The 20689-nt window shown below is 36.9% G+C and overlaps 1 protein-coding gene across 4 annotated transcripts in view; it reads right to left on the bottom strand.

Annotated features, from left to right (window-relative positions):
- Window positions 1-20689, bottom strand: part of PPP1R12A (protein phosphatase 1 regulatory subunit 12A) — a 124023-nt gene that overhangs the window by 26783 nt on the left and 76551 nt on the right. For all 4 annotated transcript variants that reach the window (XM_075080741.1, XM_075080740.1, XM_075080743.1 and 1 more), the window contains exons 6-15: window positions 19089-19163; window positions 18579-18667; window positions 18292-18449; window positions 14903-15030; window positions 11904-12119; window positions 11031-11125; window positions 6735-6857; window positions 4692-4853; window positions 4059-4235; window positions 1068-1158 (exon numbers count right to left, since the gene is read on the bottom strand). In XM_075080741.1, coding sequence (XP_074936842.1) covers window positions 1068-1158; window positions 4059-4235; window positions 4692-4853; window positions 6735-6857; window positions 11031-11125; window positions 11904-12119; window positions 14903-15030; window positions 18292-18449; window positions 18579-18667; window positions 19089-19163 — 1314 coding nt within the window. The remainder of the gene's footprint in view (window positions 1-1067; window positions 1159-4058; window positions 4236-4691; window positions 4854-6734; window positions 6858-11030; window positions 11126-11903; window positions 12120-14902; window positions 15031-18291; window positions 18450-18578; window positions 18668-19088; window positions 19164-20689) is intronic.

Genomic DNA, 20689 nt, shown 5'->3' with positions numbered 1-20689 from the left:
AGGAACCTGTATCAAGCAGCGTGACTCTCTCAATGGGAAAGGTAATCAGAAATATCTGAGCGGTTTAAAACTGCAGGGATTTGAAAGTAACGTCAATAAACAATACAGATACAGACTTGGCCTTAAAGCAGATAAGGACGATGGCTAGGGTATTATGTGCCATTTTGTCGAGTGACTATTTGCTGATTATTCTCAGTTTGTCAGCTGACACAAGAAGAGGTGGGTAGAAACACTTCAGAGGATAGTGGTTGGTGATTGTTCCACTGCCCAAAGAGCATTCAAGTTCCATTCTAAGATAATCTATTTTGCTACTGTCGCATGCTTTCCTGTATTAGTTGCACTACTTGCAATTCAATATGATGTAATAATTCTGATAGAAACTGGGAAAAACCACCAAACGCATCAGTATGTAAACTATGAGAGAGAAACACTGAAAGGAGACATGCAGTTAGATTCTAGATTATTAGCAAGTAACATAAAAATTGTTCCATGGTACTTCGCCATGTCCACAGAAACCAGGTTGAATGTATTTTTTTCTATGCCATGGATCTCATCAGCTATCCATATGTTGGTCAGCTCAATCACATTATCTTCAATAGTCCATGAACAGAAAAAATACTTAGGAATGGAAGTAAATACAGTACGCTATGCCTATTTTTCAAGTATTAAGTCTTCTGCCTGAAGCATACAGCTGTTAGTTCTTGGAGAATTAAAAGTCTCTGATTTAAACTCTACATGACATCAGAACAATTACTTGAGTAGCCATTTTACCATAATGCAATCAAAAACTTCCTTTCAGTGGAGAAGTGTTAAATTACTCCTCAGTAATTTATTAATTCACTCTTCAGTGATTAGAAAAACCAACTTTCAGTATGTAACGAAGGATCCTAAATCTTCCAGGGAAGAAAGGGAAAAAAAAAAAAAGATGCTTTCTTTCATCTGGGTGTTTTATATCAGGAAGACCCATCAGTTTATTTGGAGCTTTACTGGGAAATTGAAACTTCGCTGTATTCAGGGAGCTACATGGGTACATTTCCACAAATGAAGAACTTGCAAAAAAACTATACCTGCGTAGATCTTCTAGACTGTCTTGCTTGCCTGGATCTAGCTTTTCTCTGTGACTCTGACTCTTCATCCCGTACTGGAGTGAGGTATGATCTAAAGGGTTAATTACAAACAAAATTGGCAAACAATAATTTTTGTACAAATGCTTTAAATGGTCAGGAAAAAACCTCACAACACGACATAACTGAAAACCAAAGGAGTTAGAAGAAAATCTTTAACTATATAAGATGGATTACATTTTAGACATTCCATCCATACCGTAATAAACTATTCATTAAGATAGCAGCTTTACAACTCAATTGAAATACACAGTGTTTTCCTACTTAATTTAGATTGGGTTTTACCATTTTCTCTAAATATAACTTAAACTTTTTCACTACTCTACTAACATAGGGGTAGAAGACCTCAGAGATTTAGCCAGTTACACACTTATACATAAAATATGTGTGTGCGTGTGCGTGCGTGTATTAACTTAGAAAAAGCTAAATGTACTGCTAATGCAGAAAACCTAATTATACCATCTATTGTATCAGAGATGAAAAATCCTGGAGGAGGTGGTTAACATATTTTCACATGAATCATCCATGCTCTGAGTAATCCATCTCCCTTTGAAAAAAACTGTGTTTAAAAATAGATCCTCATGAAACCCTCAAAAATCCTGCAGAGTAAGGAGGTAATTGTAATCAAAGCCAAAAGGCTACTAGAGTAGACATACAAGGTCTGGAATCTAAAAGAAATTCTCCAACCCAGGCAACTGGGGTAAAAAAAATTATATAGAGACATATATATACACACATATTAAAAAAAAGTACGTAAAACCATCATTAAAGAACTTTTTCAATGCATTTGTTGGTTTTCTATTACAGAATATTCTGGAAATGCTGTTATAATTTACAATTTTTAAAAAGTCCTTAGATTAGCTAAAAATTAGAAAAATCTGAAAAGGCAAAAATCAAAAGGCTGCTAGAAAGTGTTCCTACCCTCCAATGCAATACTTTAAACCTCGCTGAGGGAAAATGAAAACTCTACACTTTGCACACTACAGCTACTGTCGGAGTGTAAAGTGTCCTTCCTTAACATCCCTTGTGTATGCCACACAGGTTCCCTATGCAGTATTATTCATGATACAAAGATTTAAAGATTCAGGTTTGTCATTCTCCTCCCTGTTTCTCTAAAGCAATCCTAAAAATTAGATAAAGAATATAGCTTCTTCAGCTATTCCGAAAGGATGCACCATTACATGCTTCTTTACCAAAAGTAGTTTATAAAGTGTTTATTTTCCAAATATCCTTTGAAATACTATTTCAAACGTACTTCGTAAATACACACTTTCAGTTTATAAATATGGATTAACCAACTTAATTGCTTAAGAATATATTTAGCATAATATTTCATATAAAGTTTTTCATGTGCAGATAAGCATGATATATAAACAGATATATATGCATGTGCCCATATCTACAGCACTACTTTCTCAAATGTATGCAGTAACTACTCCAGTTTTGCTTATTTCTAAGACTTAATGGATCTTTTAACATGCCATCAAGAATGCATCTAAAACAGTATATGATACAATCAGCCCAGAGTAAGATAAAAGCAAGGAATTTCAGGCCAATTGCAAGTATCTAAAACATATGTAGTACATGCGCATTAGTACACACACACTAGTGAGAGCAAACAAGACAGCAAAAGCCTTAGTTCTATTTTTCCTTGCTTTTCTAGCTCACATGAGACTGAAACAGCATTTGCGTTTTAAAATTGGAACAACTTTTGAAAAAAGGAGGCATTTTGTTGGTTTTGCTTTTGCTTGGGTTCAGCTGAATTTCAGTATGGAAAATGCAGGTTCCGACTATGGTTGTTAATGACATGGGCTGTCAGTACTTGTGGGCAGCAGGGTGGGGAATCAAAAAAACAATCCCCATTTCACAGAAATTACTTCATCGCAGTTTTGGGTGAAAAAGGAGAAAAACAGACTATCCTAAATAGGCCTAAAGCTATGAGGATTTTTAAAATGTTGTTGCTGCCTTAAGTGAAACAAAAGAATCCATCCAGGCTTATTCTGTAACAGCGAACAGCTTCGTTACCTCTGTGAACATACAGAGATACACACATCTGGCACTGATACAGGAGCTACATTTCAAAACTACTACAGGAGCAACACAGAAATCTGAACTTGCATTTCAGCAGAAGGGTTAAAGGATAAACGTTTATAAATACCCAGAAGACAAAAAACCCAGGGGAAGTTAACAGGAATTAACAACCTTATGAAATCTTATTTTTGCTTCCATAAACAGCAGGTAACAACTCTTTATGGAAACATAAATACGCACCAATCTTAACTCATCCTCCATGTAACTACAACAGAAAAAATACCGTATTCTTAAAATGAGATTTACATCGGATTCTTACTCATTCTTCATACTGAAACCATTGCATTTATAACTGTATATTACGTTTCAAATAGAAGAGACCCTAAATGATGCAATGAAATAAACAGAATGTGTTGGGGTTAATACTCTTTTCTCAGTAGTGCCAGGCATACAAAACGACTGAAAAAATGCCATGTTGTAACTTACTAGCGTACTGCCAGTGGCACAGTAGCTCAATCAGCAGCAATGCACAGTAAGTAACTAATTATTGATTTTATTATTTTTAATTCAGCAGTTTTGCAGTTTCTTTATGGGTATTTTTAAGAGGACTCATTTATTCTATTAACAGAAACACAAATATGAAAATACTGCAAACCAAATGAGAATCCAAGGCCGGTAAAAAATATACAATATCAAAGTTTAAATTTAATGAATGATCTCTACCAGTAATAAGCTCTTACATAAACTGATGCACATTGCTAGCTGTTTCAATACACAGGAAACAAACAACACTGCTTTACATAATGTACTATCCAAGTTTGAGGTAACCAACACATTCCTTTAAGTAAGAAAAAATTACAACTTTTGTATAAGAGCAACATTACTCTTAGGACCTTTACACACCTCCGTCTCTCCCTGACCTCTGATGTTGAGGACACAGTGCCAGAAGTAGCTGTAGTCATGGCTGTGGTAGTGGCTGTAGCATTTACAACAGATGGTGCAACAGGAACGGTCACTGCTGTAGGAACACTGTCCTTTTCTTTCTCAGTACTATCCTCAGCCCACAAACGATTTGAGGTACTACAGCATAACAAGCAGCAACACAAAAAAAAGAGAAAAGGAAACAGCTAAACAATGAAAGCACTTTACTAAACAACTAATAACATGTAAATTGAGGGATGGATTTTTTTTAAAAGCAAACTGAGAAATGTCTCTACTATGAAAGCTCAACTTGAGCTATTAAATTTAATAAATTAAGAATTGAGCAGTTCACAATAATTGAACTTTTATTCTTCACACCCTTCTAACATTGGATTTATTCTTTCACACCAACATGGCTCCCACTTTACAGTAGAAAGCCATCCATGATTTTTGAGCCAAATTGTATAAAATTAAAACAAATTTAACAGGAAAGCGAAAAAATCCAGAGCCCCATGATCTACTAAACAAGAACGCATGCACGTACATAAGCACACAATAGACCTGACAAAAAAAAAAAAAAAGAAGAGAGAGAGAGAAGTGTTTTGGAGCCGTTACCTGCTTTGTACACCTGCTGAAGTAGAACCCGTTGTACTCTTTGTAGTAGTGTTTGTGCTGGCAGGCAGTGTTTTCTGAAGACCAGCAGAAGAGGTAACTGTTGATGCAGTACTTGGAACATTAGAACTAATCAGATCATCTTGTCTTCTACCAAAGGAGCCACTGAAGGAGAGACACGTACAATGGATGCATTTGCATTACTTATCTTTGCTCATTAAAACATCACAAAGCTGTGAATGATCCATTAAACTCCTGCCCTTGTATCCCTTGTCTCAGTTGAGTCTCAGAAACTTCTGGGGTAAAAGAAGCATTTTCAAAAGCCATTTTCTTCACTATTTCCTTGACTAGGACTTCTAATTTATGACTTCAGAGGGCAAAAGAAGTGCTGCCTTCTTCTTTAGAAGTCTTAGACTTTAGCCCTTAGTCCTGACCATTTCTCCACAGGAGGAAGAGATAAAGAATGGAATCTCACTGGTTTATGTATGACTGTCTTGATTGCATCTACTGAAGTATTCATATAAGGCCCCCAATGTCCCGTTTTTAAACTGCTGTTTCACCCACACTAAATACCTCAGAAAATGCAGAATTTTACTCCACAGCTTGTCAGAAAAGAAAATGTCATAAATATCACTCCTCTTATAATTTTCAACCAATTAAATGTACTGCCTTTTTTTTTTTTAACTTTAATAATTCCCAGAAAGATTAACCTCCCACTCATCCTTTTCCCTTGCTCTTCAAGTTGTAAAGAAGATCCAGTGGTTTCCACATTTTTATTCATTGGTTCTGGCTGAACAAATTTTGCATTACCAAGTCAGGATGCTTGCCCATGACTAAACCTCAGAATCCACAGTCAGGGCAGACAGAGCATCATAGCATCATATTAGTAACTGCAAAAGATTTAAGGAAAGATGCTTCTTTGTCATTCTGCAATTGATCATTTTTTGTATTACTATCAATTCTAAAATGACAAAGGAAAAATAATCGTACAAGAACAACTAAGGAAATACATTGTTGAAGCACCACATGCAATTTAAAAGTGATGAGTACATTTTGTTTGAAGACTGGAGTGTACATGTTGATAAAAGCTAACATGCAGAGATTATTCTCATGTATCAACTGTTGATATTTTCCATCAAGTACAGGAAACCTGTGCAACTGAAGTTAGGAAAACTGAGTTTTGTTTTTAAGGCCGGAGGTTAACACAGAGGTAAGATGTATTATGCTGTATGAAATAGTCTGACTACATGCCACTACCAACATCAATGTCAAGACAAAAGGAAAAGTACTCATCACCACAAACATTATAGCACATACCAATATGTAGCTTAGCTACCTGAATAGCAATCTTTTCTTTTGATCTGTTCATTTTAGATATTTATTGCTCTGCTAATTCCAGTGAAGAACTTTACTCACATAGCTACATTGAAACTACACAATGGAGTAAAGTTAATCATGTATATATTTGCAGGATATGATTCCTTCTGAGAAAATCCTGCAAGATAGGAACCACGTGCACCTGAGAATTATTTTCATATTAACCATAATTTACTTTGCATTCAAGTTAGTTTTACATATGCATTCTATGATGCTGATATTCAAGGTAGGTGTGGCTATAATCTACCATTATGGAGAGCAACCCAAGACCTCTGATACCGTCATGCAAAACTAAAATTCAACAGAGACAATATTTCCTCCCTTTTGTTTTCAGATACCATGCAGAATTACTACTATTCCAATATTTAAAATAGTTATCTTTGGGTACTGAACTAATCTGGAGAGAGTCAAACGAACCTCAAACTGAAATAACCAATAGAAAAAAAGGAAGCATATAATTTTAATTATATAGCAGTTGCTGCAACACTCTAAGCTAGTAAAAATGGTGTAGCTTTAAAATCAGCACGAGCATTGCATCAGCATTAAGTACACACTCTGCAATTATTACAAACATTTGACCATGTCACCATTTAATTTTAAACTGTCCTTACAAAGTGATTCAGTACGTAATTTGTTTCTGATAAAAAAAGATAAGAGAAAATCCCACACCTTCTTTGATAACTTGTGTTTAATGATGTAGGACCTTCATTCAAACTGTTTTTCTTGACATCTTCCTCCCATTTTCTCCTGGTGTAGGAACTGCCACCACGTATTGAGCTAGCAGACAAGTCCCTGTAAAAAAGATATTATTTTAGCTTACTCATATTAAAGAAGGCTGGTTTTGATGCGAGCTGAAAATGCGTTTCAAATTAAAGATTAAAACCCTGGATAACACATTACAATAAACATAACCACACAGAACAGGAATAAAATGAACTTTATGGACAATAATTTCCAAGCTCCTGGGGAAAAAATACTATGTCCATACTAACACTGTTAGAAATATAATAGAAAAGCAGCATCAAACGAAAAACTGCTAAAGAGGATTTAATCAACATGAAATCAATCATCAGCTTTTATCTGTGACCATTGCTGGCTTTGTTTTTCTCAAAAAAAAAAAAAAAAAAAAGGAACAAGAGGCTTTTCTGTTTGCTTCTGAGACAATCCAGTACAATACACCGAAAAGTATTTGGGTTTTTTAGAAATGGACTTCATAGGTTTTTCATTCTTGGATGTTATGAGAAGTTCAAAAGCTGACTAACCTTTAGAACTCATGATACTGTAGACCAGTATAAACACGCCTGCAGTAGCCATTCCTGAGTGGCCTGTCATAAAATCACAGAATGTCCTGAGTTGGAAGGGACCCACAAGGATCACTGAGCCCAACTCCGCTCCCCACACAGGACAACCCCAAAATTCACACCATATCTCTGAGGGCATTGTCCGAATGCTATTTGAATAACATCAGGGTTGGCACCATGACTGCCCCCCTGGGGAGCCCGTTCCAGTGCTCCACCACCCTCTGGGGGAAGGACGTTTTCCTAATACCCAACCTAAACCTCCCCTGGCACATCTTCCTGCCATTCCCTCAGGTCCTATCATTGGCCACCAAGAGAAAAGATGCAATGCCTGCCCCTCCTCTTCCCCTTGTGAGGAAACTGTAGACTGCAATGAGGTCTGCCCTTAGTCTCCTCTTCTCCAGGATGAACAAACCAAGTGACTTCAGCCACTCCTCATACGGCTTCCCCTCTAAACCATTCACCAACTTCGTGGCCCTCCTCTGGAGACTCTCTAGTAGTTTTGCATCCTTAATGTACTGTGGCACCCAGAACTGCACACAGCACTCGAGGTGAGGCTGCACCAGCGCAGAGTAGAGTGGGACAATCCCCTCCCTCAACCAGCTGCAGTGCAGTGCTTGAGACACCCCAGGACACAGTTGGCCCTCTTGGCTGCCAGGGCACACTGTAGGCTCATCTTCAACTTGCCGTCGACCAGAACCCCCAAATCCCTCTCCGTGGGGCTGCTCTCCAGCCTCTTGTTCCCCAGTCTGTATGTACATCCGGGATTGTTGTGCCCCAGGTGCAAAGGTTGGCACTTGCCCTTGTTAAACTTCATATGGCTGGTGACTCCCCAGCTCTCCAGTCTGTCCTGATCTCTCTGCAGGGCCTCTCTGCCCCTCAAGAGTGTCAACAGTTCCTCCCAGTTTTGTGTCGTCAGCAAACGTAATTAGTATTCCTTCCAGTCCTGCATCCAGGTCATTTATGAAGACATTAAAGAGGACTGGTCCTAAGATGGGTCCCTGTGGAACCCCGCTAGTGACTGGCCGCCAGCCCAGTGTAACCCCATTTGCTATGACCCTTTCAGCCTGACCTGTCATCCAGTTGCTCACCCATTGCACTATATGTTTATCCAGCTGTACGCTGGACATTTTGTCCAGGAGGACACTGTGAGAGACGGTATCAAAAGCTTTACTGAAATCCAAAAAGATTACATGTATCACTAGCTGATGTTACTTTAGTCATAAGGAATTTCCAGCCTATTGTTGTAGTTTATAGCAGCAAGAAAGAACCTTGCAAAAATCTACTTAGAAAAACTACCCTGAAAACTGAGATGCAAAAAATTGAACTTCTAAATAAAATGTCAGCTCAAGATTTGAAGTAAAGTTCAGATAGAAGGAAGAAAAAAAAGGTCTTTCACAAACTATATACAAAATACAACCAGGTGTGTGAGGGAAAATGGAATAAAATTTTATATAGTTTATGTTCGGATACTTTTGCTGTTCAGAATGTACCTCTTTTTGGACAAAAATTAACGCTAGCACTTCTGCAATAGGAAACGACTTTAGAAAATGATCAAACACAGGCTAATGCAGCGTTATTGCTTACCACCAAACAGAAACACAGACTCTGAGTTATCATCTACCACCAAAAGGTCCTGCTGCATGACCAGTTTTTCATAATTACTGAAGGTTTCACTTTGCCAAGACACTACAGACATCAGCACTTTTCTGTAGCACTGGCTAGTTGACTGAGGCTGGGTGTCTGAGATTTGTTAATCTAAAAGCCCAGCTGGGATTCATCTTGAAGTCTTTTCCATTACTCACAGTACAATGTCAGCTGGATTACACTACATCATTTATAAGCTATACAAGCAGGTGTTCACACACGTGGAACAAGAAGCCAGCATTAAGCTACGCAACAAGGACGAAGACCTGGGACAGAGACAGAAACCTGAATAATTTATTGAAGTCCCTGTAGGGCAGATGGTTAAGTTTTACACATAAAGAAGGTCAGACTAAATGTCAAGAATCTCTTATGGCTTTAAGTAAGTAATTTGGGTTGTCTGCCACACCATACACTAGGCAAAGTATTGGTGCCTAAATAGGCTGGCCTAAAAGCAGGCTTCATCTCTGGAACACCAAGGAATACAGGAAACTCAGCCCAACTGTTTTGTCAGCACTGGGACTAACGAGACTGGTGACCCCAGTTCACCCAATGAATATGAGGAAAAATATGCTATTGCTGATACCCACTTTTGGAACTGTGTCTGTGAATAAGCCACGATGGTCAAGACTGGCACGTCAAGGACACAAAAAAACCTCAACAGTTAAGCAAAATTTAATCCCTTTGTTACAAGCTATAACAGCTTCTAAGAAATAAAAATGCAATGAAATATTTATCCCAATCTTAAGGTATCGTCTATGTAAGATACTTTTGGAGGAAAAGAGTTTTTGGGAAGATCTCAAAAGAATAAAATTGAAATAATAATATTCTCTCTTATAAACAAACTAAAACTGACAAACTCAACCCCAAAGAATATAGTGCTCCAGAGAATGGACCACAAACAGAAACTCCAAACAGCCCTGTTATAGAAATACGTATTAGAAAAATCTGGCCAAGTAACGTGAGAGATGCTAACAAACTAAGCTGAACTTTAGGGGATTGCGAGAGCTGGAATATCCCTGTTTCAAAACAGAATTTGTCACCCAGAGACTAAACTTTGGCAACAGAATTCTGCAAGCATAAGGAAAGCTGCTATTTATCTTGTGTTTGCACTGAAACGAACCATTCTCAAGAGTAGTGACAAAGAAGCTCCTCTTCAGACACAAGGAGATTTATCAGTCTTATAGACAATGATTATAATAGCACATTTTGAGCAAGCAGAGGGTTTTGAGTTCAGGTCATCCAACATTCAGCTATCTAGATACGATCCAACAGAAACAAGACATTAGGGAGACTTCTAAGTTTTGTACTATGCATTCTATAACAACTCATGGAAATGTCCAAGTAGAACCTCAATAAAGGAGAGAGGTGAAAAATGGGAAGGTTCTGATAATGTACCTATGCCATGAAAGTACCCCAAATCATAATAGGTAATAAGTCCATGCACCTAAACTTTCTGTTTCTTTTATACTGAAAGCTACAGAAGAAACATCAGCAAAGAAAGTAAAAATCTCCAAAAGAAGAGGAAAGGTAACATTTAAACAAGAAAAATAGAATAATTGCTTTTGTAACTTAGCTATGATATTTGTAAATCATTGCTGCTGCACAAAACGGTTTTAAGCAAAGACTGTAAGAAACTCAGCATTTTATTATTATCAAAGGTAATAATGGAGCCCAGTATCAGCACTCCATGGCTCAAGACAAAGCACTAAAATGCTTTTAGCACCCTTCAGTAGCTGAAAGTTTATGACTTCATGTTTTGGATTTTATTTACTTTCTCCCTCAAGAAGACAATACTCACAACCCAGTTCTGCTCTTGTCATATAACAGTTTGGATTTAAAAAAGGGTCATTATAATTTACAAGATCAAAACCCCTCAGAAATTGGACTACCCTATGGATTAGCATAACCTATAGAGCAGGATAATGCTATAAATTAGCATTGCCTTAAAATCTGTAAGTTTGTCAGCCATGCTAAAATCAAGTGATTTTATATTTAACAAAAATTATCACTTCTGAGTCACCTGTTTTCTTTTTCATCAATGTCAGAGGTACTGGCCAGTCGTCTTGGTATTGTAGGTGCAACATATGCAAGTCGAGCTCCTTTTCCATCTTTCTCCTGGAAGACACGTATTTTTTCTTAAGTGTTACTATTATTGGTTATACTGCTGTTGGCTGGAAAATCACAATTATGACAACTTCAGTTGTATTTACTGTGACTTGATTATACAAATGAGTTTTAAGCTTTAGTTAAATATCAGAAGGACTACAATAGGAAAGGAAACTGTTCATGTTTTCATTCCAGTGATGCAAAAGAATTGATTTTTCTGCTTTGCTGCAGTACAATTCCAACACTGATTACTGAAAGCAACTGGTTCAGTATTTGTATATAGAACAGTATAGTAGTATTCTTAATCCTGAAAACATTTAAACATTTGTACTTGAAACAGAACCACACATTCTATGCTGTTCAGTTACCTGCTCCAAATTAGTCCTTACTTGGTTTAGTGCAGTCATGTTTAACTGTAGAACTAAATTTTTGTAAATAAAAAATTACTATGCAATACAAAAGACACTCCTTTTTAAAAAGATTCTTTCAACACCACTCTCCAAGTGATGCCAAAACCATCAACCCCCCGATCTACCTCAACTGTGAAAACTAAGTCCCAAACAGGGAAAAGCCCCAGACCTATGTACAAGGTCACCAGGCAATGAAGGTGCACACTACACTTTTAAAGAGACTACACAGAACCTGCATAATTAAACTTTTCAGGATTTTTGTCAAGAATAATGTGTAACACAGTCTATAGTGAACATCTTACTTTTACAATACATAATAAATACTAAGTAAGGTAGACCAGTTCCTCAAAATGTTGCTTCACACTGAAAACTATTACCTTTTCTTTGTTGTCCAATGAAGAGGAAAGTCTAGGGCTTGAAGCAGAGCGCATAACACCTGCAGAGTCCTTTTCTTTCTGAGCTTCTTTGGAAGCAGTAATCTCTGCAAGTGCACCATAACTACCAGTTTTTCTAAGACCTAACCTCCACGAAGCAGGAGATTCATCTTTCCTCTCTTCTTCTTTGGGAGAAACCTTGGTTGTAGATGTTGGAAACTATAAAACACATGTAAATGAATTTACATAATTAATTCACATTACCTGTGGTAATTCATGCTCCTTGCAGAGATTTGAGAACACAACTATTTTTTGTAATCATAGAAGTGTTGAATTCGTAGGGGAATTGTGGTGAGACAACCTACACACTCTTCTCTTAAATTAGTTAATGAGATAAGAAATGTAAGACTGGTCAGAGTATACAACTCCTCTAAAAGTTAGCTTAGAAAAACCCACACTTTGTAATACACACCATAATAATGAGATGCAAGCTTAGAAACATGCAAATCCAGTATCAACAGTTTCATTAAATGTTATTTTGCAACCTGCACACAAACCTGTGCACACCAGAACCTCACCATAGATTTTTCACCCTTAGTGGGCACAAGAACAATGCCAGTTTTGCGCAAGCCCTGCCTCCATGATGCAGGATCTACTGACTCCACGACAGGCATGATAGGAGGAATGAAATCATACTAAAGCCAATTAAGACAAGAGAAAGATGAAGATTGAAAGAATGGAAAATAGAAACAAAAGGTTGTTTTAAAACCAAGACAAAGTTTGTTCCTATGTTTGTGTTACGTAGCTCTTCATTACAGCACAAAATACCAAAAAGCAGTAAAAGACTTAAAACCTTAGTAACAGATTCTTATTAACCACAATACAGCATGTTTAGCTAATTCAGAGACAGAATTACAGTTTGCATAGAAGAGGACAGCAAAGCCTGTTGACCTAACAAGGTCCATGGCCTAAACTCTCATATAGTTGAGAATACTGGAAGACACACTAACACACCTCTTACCTTTCTTATCTTCTTACCGTATTTCATTCATATCCCTTAATCACATCCCATGCTAGCGTAGCTATCAAACCCATACCTTCACTCCCAGACTTGCCTTAGTTCAGCACCCTCAGACAGAAAGCAGCATTACTGAATGCCGTATAGACTGAAGGAACCCCAGATTCAAGCTTAGTACAATGCATCTGCACCACTTGTGAGCAACATACGGTTTGGCCACCTATGGTGTAAAAGCAGAGGAGCAGCTGCAGTAGCACAGATGGTGTGCTACTGCAGTGTATGAAGTATTTGAAGTGTTAGATATCTCAGGATATCCAGCATGCAAAGATAATTAACTGCAGTAAAAAACCTGGGTGGAGAGCACATCTGCTGAACTGCCCAACTGCCGCAAATGCTTGTATTACTGAAGTGATTTAAAAGAATACACTATATAGAGTAGGCCTATTTCCTTGCAGCAAAATTCATGCTATACCTTTGAATCCATTCCAGTTAGGCACAGTTAGCAAAGCAGCAATTACTCACAATGTCTTCCCTACCTCACGTATTTGCTGTGGTTTGTGTGGAGAGCTTGTGGCTCTTGAGTTCTGTGCAGCTCCTGAGCAATGCAAATGCAGCTCCCATGATAGAGAACCGTTAATTCCTTACTGAGCCAGCAGGAACTGTTTAGATTAATGTCACAAGATCGCCCTGGAATCTAGCAGACAGCTAGACAGTCCAGCCACAAAACTCAGCGAGGGGAAACGGTAGTCACTCCTGCCGGTGAGCCATGCCCACAATTCCCCTTTTGCTCTCATGTTCTTTTGAGAGAAATCTGGTGGACATCTGCCACAATGGTTATTGTAAAGCAGCTCTTGGGATCAGGAAGGTTGGCCCAATGCTGTTGTACAGTATCACGTAGTATGATGCAGCTGGGTAACCTATTCTCTGCATCTGCTGCACTGAAGTATATTGTTAGATGAATCTTCATTAGGTTCTATTGTGAATATGAAAGTATAACTCCAATAAGCTCCCGTGAGCTAAATACAATATGCATTATTTGCCCAGCAGTACCTCTTATCTCTCTACTATGGCTTCAGTATATCATGGCTTCCATTTCTCCTGAACATGATTTTCAGAAGCATCAGCAGAGGGTTATGCTTTGATTATGACATTTATAGAAAAGTTGTAAAGGAAGCCTTACTGGCTTTCTATCCAGTTTGTTTAGCCCTTCTAAAAGTTTGACTTGTATACCACCTTCTGACTATGCATTATTATCTACTATAAATTTTCCCCCAGGCATACATATCTTCCTTTTGGCAAGTGAAACTAAAATTTATTCCAATTAACTTTTCACATCAAGCTGTAATAAGCTTCCCACGTGCAATATGGCTTTGCTAGCTAAGTTTTTGAGCTGTGCATTGAATAAATTATGTGTCCCAATTCTCCAGCTCTTCCATGAGGTCCTAACCATACTGAAATCAGTGTTGGGACCTATGGCACTTTCTACTTTGTATTTCAGGCATCATTTTCAACTTCTACACCTAAGCACTAGCTGAATGCTTCTAAGGACTCCTGAAAGTACCTTAGTCATGGCTGCTTCCCTTGCCATAAGTGCATCACAAATATAGGCACAGAGACACTAGACCTGTAGTTTCTGAAAATTTTGGAGGTGTCTAGCATAGAAAAGACTTTCAAAAGATGAACTTCAGCTTCAGAAAAACAAGAACTCCAGTCACTGTGCAACAGATTTTTGCTCTTTCAAAAGGGTCTTAAATTCAGCTATTTCATAATTATGTATTTTAGATCCCTGTTTAAAAACAAAACCATTCAAAATTTTTAAAAATTGAAACAGTTTCTGCACAAAACCACAAAATATTTTAGGAATCTCTGCGTATTTTCATCAATTTGCTGGATAATCCAATCCAATTTTTATACAAGAATCAAAAAATGTATGCTTACACAGAAGAACCAAAATCTAAAATCCAAGAAAGGTATTTTATTTTACCTTCTTAACAGGTGATGTAGGTGCCCCTTGGCCACCGGCTACTGAAGGTGCTGTCACAGCTACTGATGCTGGTTGTGTACTTGTAGCGTTTGCATTATTAGTTACAGCTGCCAAGGTTTTGGTCTTATCTGCAAAATATTTACAAGATTTTAATTTTAGTTTTTCATTCACAATTTCTTCACTTTCACAACACAGAGTTGAATTGCTTTTGAACAGATTTGACAGTCAACTTTCCCAACAGCATTTTATTATTTATTCCTCGGTGTTTTCCCCCCTCACTCCCAAGGTGTATCTTTGGTCCATATTTTTTCCACAATGTTCACGCATATAACTTTTTTTTTTTTTGGTTGCTCAGCAAGTGTTAAACACTCAGAGATGCAGAGACAGAACCACAGGATCATTCAGGTAGAAAGTGACCTCGGGACATCACCTAATTCAACCATCTGCTCAAAGTAGGGTCAGTATTGTGTACAGACCAGGCTGCTTATGGCTTTGATGAGTCAGATCTTGAAAACCTCTAGAGCCTCCCCAGGCAGCCTGCATTTTACTAGATGGCTAATGACTGTAAAAATTTAACAGTAGGAGGTATGTTGGCACGTAATAGTTAATTTGAACTACAGAAGATGCTAAATCAACATAAAACATTCATTCTTGGATAACTGTGTATGTTGAGTGCAAGAAATAATTAACTGCACAGACAATCCAGCCAGGGATTCCCGTCAGTGGAATGAGATGAGGCAGGGACTTGTCCCTTGTTTTTCCAACCTAAGTTTCACTGTCCACCTATCCTCTTCTGCTTCGTCCTTCCTGCCCACATTTCTTCCTCTGTCCTTTGTCTGCGTACCTTAACCCCTCTTACACGAACATACAGAAAGCGTCATGGTTGTGATACAACAACTGTTGTCGCTGCACTTGCTTGAGCTTCATACTCTTACACCTCACTTCTGTTTTGCCTATTCAAATTGCGTGTTCTTTGGAGTAGGACGCTACATCTTATCTGTGCAGTATGGAGCAACATGGGGTTCAATCTCCATTTGTTTTGGCCCTACTGTACACATATCTTTATGCCTATGCTACCCATACTGCATAGGAGCAGTTGATTTAGAAACTATGCAATGTTTTCATACAGTGTTCTCCTATCTAGCATTCAAATTCAGCAAAGTACCAATCTATGATTGGAAATTGTGTAATTAATAGTATTGCTGTTACACACTTGTTTTAGTTATGGACATAGTTGAACAGGTGTTTTGAATAATGAATTATGCCGTAAACAAACATGAATATATAAAAGAATCAGCGTACATGACTACTTGTGCACTTAATGGAAAGTTCTTTTTAAGCACAAGTGAAAATAAATGGTGGTAAACTTCTAGGTCATGGTGATAAAAAGTTGAACGGGGCAACGTGGACTGACAGTACGATTTGATGTGATGCACAGGCAGCTCTGCTGGAAATTTGCAAATGAGTAATACAGCTTTAAAATATACAGAAAAAGTTATGAGGAGTGAAAGCATGGAAGGAGAAAACCGGATTTTTCACAACTGTATTCTGAAATTATCTCAAAGACAGCAAGAACATAGTTGTATGTATGACTGAGCGAATACTGACTAACTTTCAAAAAGCATTAAACTACCTCAAACAAAGTAAGTTTAAAGAACCTGAACTGCTGAAAATTTGATTTTTCAGCTTGTTTCCCTGTCCTTTAGGAGATGATAGAATCTCTCCTTGGTCTTCCAGACAGAAATAAACTTATTTTTAAACTGTATTCTCACAGAATCAATGAAACAGAACATGAGTTTTAGGAAAACACTTCCAGTATCTCACTAGATTAGAAATCACAGTTTCCAGTATTTCAAAATATTGAATGCTGTTAAAATATTTTACAGCCAGAACGTTTCTTATAATCTTTAAGATTTTTCACTAGAAAACTACCTTAAGCTGAATAATAGGAAAAAAGGGAAAGTACAAACTTGGAATTTAGAGATGCAGCTCTGCGGGGAAAAGCTTAAAGTCTAGCTTGCCAAATAAAGTATGATAAAGCCTTGTTGATATTAAAAAACCCAAAGTTTACATAAATTAATTCTTGTGTCACAGTCAAATTTTCCTGGCACAAACTATCTACTGGTAACGAAGAGAACACAGTTACCAGAGTCATAAAGTTCAGGAGACGTTACGGTTAGTTCAGTGACTGAGAAATTACTACATGTTACATATTACAAATGTTTTGAGTTTATCAGAGCTCAGTCTCTGTAAATAAAGGATGCAAGCATACTAAGCTGAAAGACTATTTTACAAAGCTTGACAGACTTTTTTTCCAGCTTAACACTGAAATGCTGATTTATTTCAAAATACAAAAATACAATTAAAACATAATAGACAGTTTGATTTCACAACTTATTTTTATTTGTGCCTATGTTGAATATTTATGATATATTGGTTGGCTCTAAAATCCCTCCTTAGCCTTTCCTTTCCAGGTGATGAAATTGGAAAGAATGTTTTAAAATGAGAACTGACAGCTCACCAAAAAGGGTTACTCATTTTAAGGGGCATAAGTATAAATTATTAACAAGACATTTCTAATGACAACTAAGTATATATATTGTATTACTGCACTGTAATTCTAAAATTATTATGACCGAACATACTTCTTTAAACTCTGATTGTCTGACATTTGTTTCCTGATTTGAAAAAAAATGATGCTATGCTGTTCCTACATCACTACTTGCTTTAAGACTCTGATAACTGTTCCAAGGAAAAAAAGGTAAATTCCAATGAAGAGAGAAGTACAGAGTAATGTGTTTCTCTGCATACAATTCCAAACTTTTCAAAGAACATTTCCCTTGAAATGACGTATATGAAGTAACTGCTGACATTAGAATAACACCTTTAATAGTTTATTTCAGTACACGCCGAACAGTAGATATATGCACTGTTACTTTATGAATACCTGAGCTAAAGTTGCCAGATTAATTGGTATTTACTTCAGGATGGCAAGAAAAAACAAGAATGTTTGCACTTCTGCTGTTCCAATCTCTATGCCAGTTCTAGAAGCAAACACTTAATTTCTGATTTAATCTTCTGACTTCTTCAATGTTTTCTGGCATACTACTTAAGGCTTACATTATTCCAACTATTTGATTAAAAGTATCAATTGTTAAATAGCCAACCAAGTAAGAAGGTTAATAGCTCCAGTAAAGACATCTTTTTGATATCTCTGTTATGACTTGACTTTAGACATACATGAACTTGTTTTAAAATGATTGGAAGCTTAGTGGAATGCAGAAGAGTAAGTGAAACTTAAGACACTTAACTCTGTATATTAAATAATGATATTAACTAAGTAAATTTATAAAGCAAAAACTTGAAAGACAATACTCCAAATAACGTACCTGTCTCTGCTTCGGATTCCGAGTCGTCATCCTCCTCCTCTTCACTAGAACAACTGGATTCATCCTTCTTTCCCTCCTCTTCCTCATCTGCTTTTTCTTGCTCCAGAGACTCTATACTAGATGCATTCTTTTCTTGCTCCATAATCAACGTCTCTTTACTGAGTTTGAAAGAAAAATACTTACTAAGTTCAAAAAAAATTTCTAAGGTCTCTCAAGCAGGACTTTGCGACAACTTGTAAAATTATCTTTTTTTATTAAGAGCTTATTATCTGTCCTAGCTTACTTACTTTTTGAATGTTTTCTGTGTCTGATTATTATCCATGTTGGCTGTGGATTCAATTAGGGGAGATTTCTTTTCCCGTTTTTCACTATGAAGCTTCAAAACATATAGAATGATGTAGTTAATTTCACAGAATGATTATCAGCGTGAAAAAATTACAAACGGAGGGAAATCTTCTCTACCTACTACAAACGCTAGAATGTGCACAAGCTTTCAAAATGTCAAAGTTCAAAATTTTAGGATCCCAGAAATTGTTATTCCAAGTAAGTTGTTCTTTGCTGATGCTTTAGATCATAAAATGCCTGCTGGAGAAGGCAAATAGAAGAGCACCTTCTTTCTTCCGAGACACCATAACTGACCAAATAAGGACATGAAATAACCTCTGAAATGACTTGAATTGAAGCCCCAAATCAAACCTTTGTTTTTAATCTATATGCAGGTCTGAGCTGTGTAACATAACCATATGTATAACAAAGTGTAACATATATATGTATATCTTTATATGCAAAAGACTTACCAGATTCTGCTTCTTTTGCAATTCTTCTAAATATCCTAGAATATCTTCATCTGCCACATCAAACGCTGTCTGCCCCTGGAGAAGTGGAAGAAGTAAACCACCATAATTGTACAGCAGAATTCAAATATAACAGATTACGATGCCTTATCACATGATGATGCAGGTAAGGAGCACATTCAGATAGAGAAATTAGAAAAGTATAAGGCAAGCTCTATTACAAACTGTTAGTCTGTCAGTAGTTGAAAAAATTTCGCAACATTACTTTTTTGGATAATTGAAACAGAAACATCTATACCTGATGAGTAAACACGTTTTTTAGGAGATAAAAACATGACTTCAGTAAAATTTTACTGTTCTTTGATGGAAAAAAAAAAACTATCAAGGAAAATAAAATAGATTGAAAGAATATGATTCTCATTATATTAGTTCAACACAACTATCCCAATGGCAGTTGTATGGATGGATATGGAGCAGTTCAGTACCCTGTCCATCTTAGAATACCATATACAGCTTGATTTTTTAAAGTTTAAATTATTTAAGCAAGCTATATTAAATTTAAGTATTCACGCTTTCACATTTTTACAGTAAAACTGTATTTTACATTTTACACGCCATTTAGAAGAGATCTGCTACAACCATTTGTTCTTATCCTCCCTTAGCGTGTGATTTCTATGGGACATGTACTGGATTAAACAGATCGTAATGTGATTCATTAACACAGAGCAATGCTGTCAGCTGGAATTTCTTCAGCTTCCCGTATCTTACATCTACAGTCACTGCAATTCTCGACTAGACCAGATGCCCACAGGACATAAGATTCTATCTTTAAAGTCTAAATTGGTAAAGATTTCAAAAAATGCCTTTCTTCATCTCTACTTGAAGATGAGAAAGGCTGAAGCTCACACAGTTTCACAAAGAAAGCCTCACTTACTTTGATGCTGCAGTACAGTGTTTCGCAATTGGAAGTTTGCATTCAAATATAAGAAGGCTGGAATCTAGGCAAAGTCCTAGATCCATTGGTGTAAATGCAGCTGCACCAAAACACTGGGTGGACATACTGAAATGTTGGGAGGATCGTGACAAGATCAGTCAAGTAAGTGCTTCTGTACAATAATGAGCAATAAAGACAGAGCTGTCATTTAAAAGTGGTCACAGCAGCTTATAAAGGAAATTGAAGGTGTTCATATTTGCCTCTGCTTATTTCAGTTTCTCATAATGTTAACTAAAGGCAAACAAATTCCTAATACACTGTGAAGGCTATCTTAACTGGTTAGAAAGGATGGACCTTCAACCACTAACTTTCACATCCATAAAACTTGTGACCATACAGCAGAAGCACGTGCACCTTTCAACAAGTATTACCCAAAACAGCTTGAAGTCCTGCCACATGTGAACTACTCCAATTAGTATAACACAGCACTAACCAGGAAACTAAAAAACAAAATTATCTCAAGATTATATCTGCATTATGACTACAGTTTTTAATCTGGCGTTCTATTTTTAGGTTGCTATTAAGTGGGTTTATTAAAAAAAAAATGAGTTAGACCTACCTTCATCACAAAAAATCATTTTGCAAAAACAAAAAATGTTGTAGTTGGAAG

Source organism: Phalacrocorax aristotelis, chromosome 1, assembly GCF_949628215.1.
Source record: "Phalacrocorax aristotelis chromosome 1, bGulAri2.1, whole genome shotgun sequence".
NCBI classification, from domain to species: domain Eukaryota; kingdom Metazoa; phylum Chordata; class Aves; order Suliformes; family Phalacrocoracidae; genus Phalacrocorax; species Phalacrocorax aristotelis.
The sequence above is the reverse complement of the archived record's forward strand: the minus strand, read 5'-3'. Positions and strand labels throughout refer to the sequence as shown.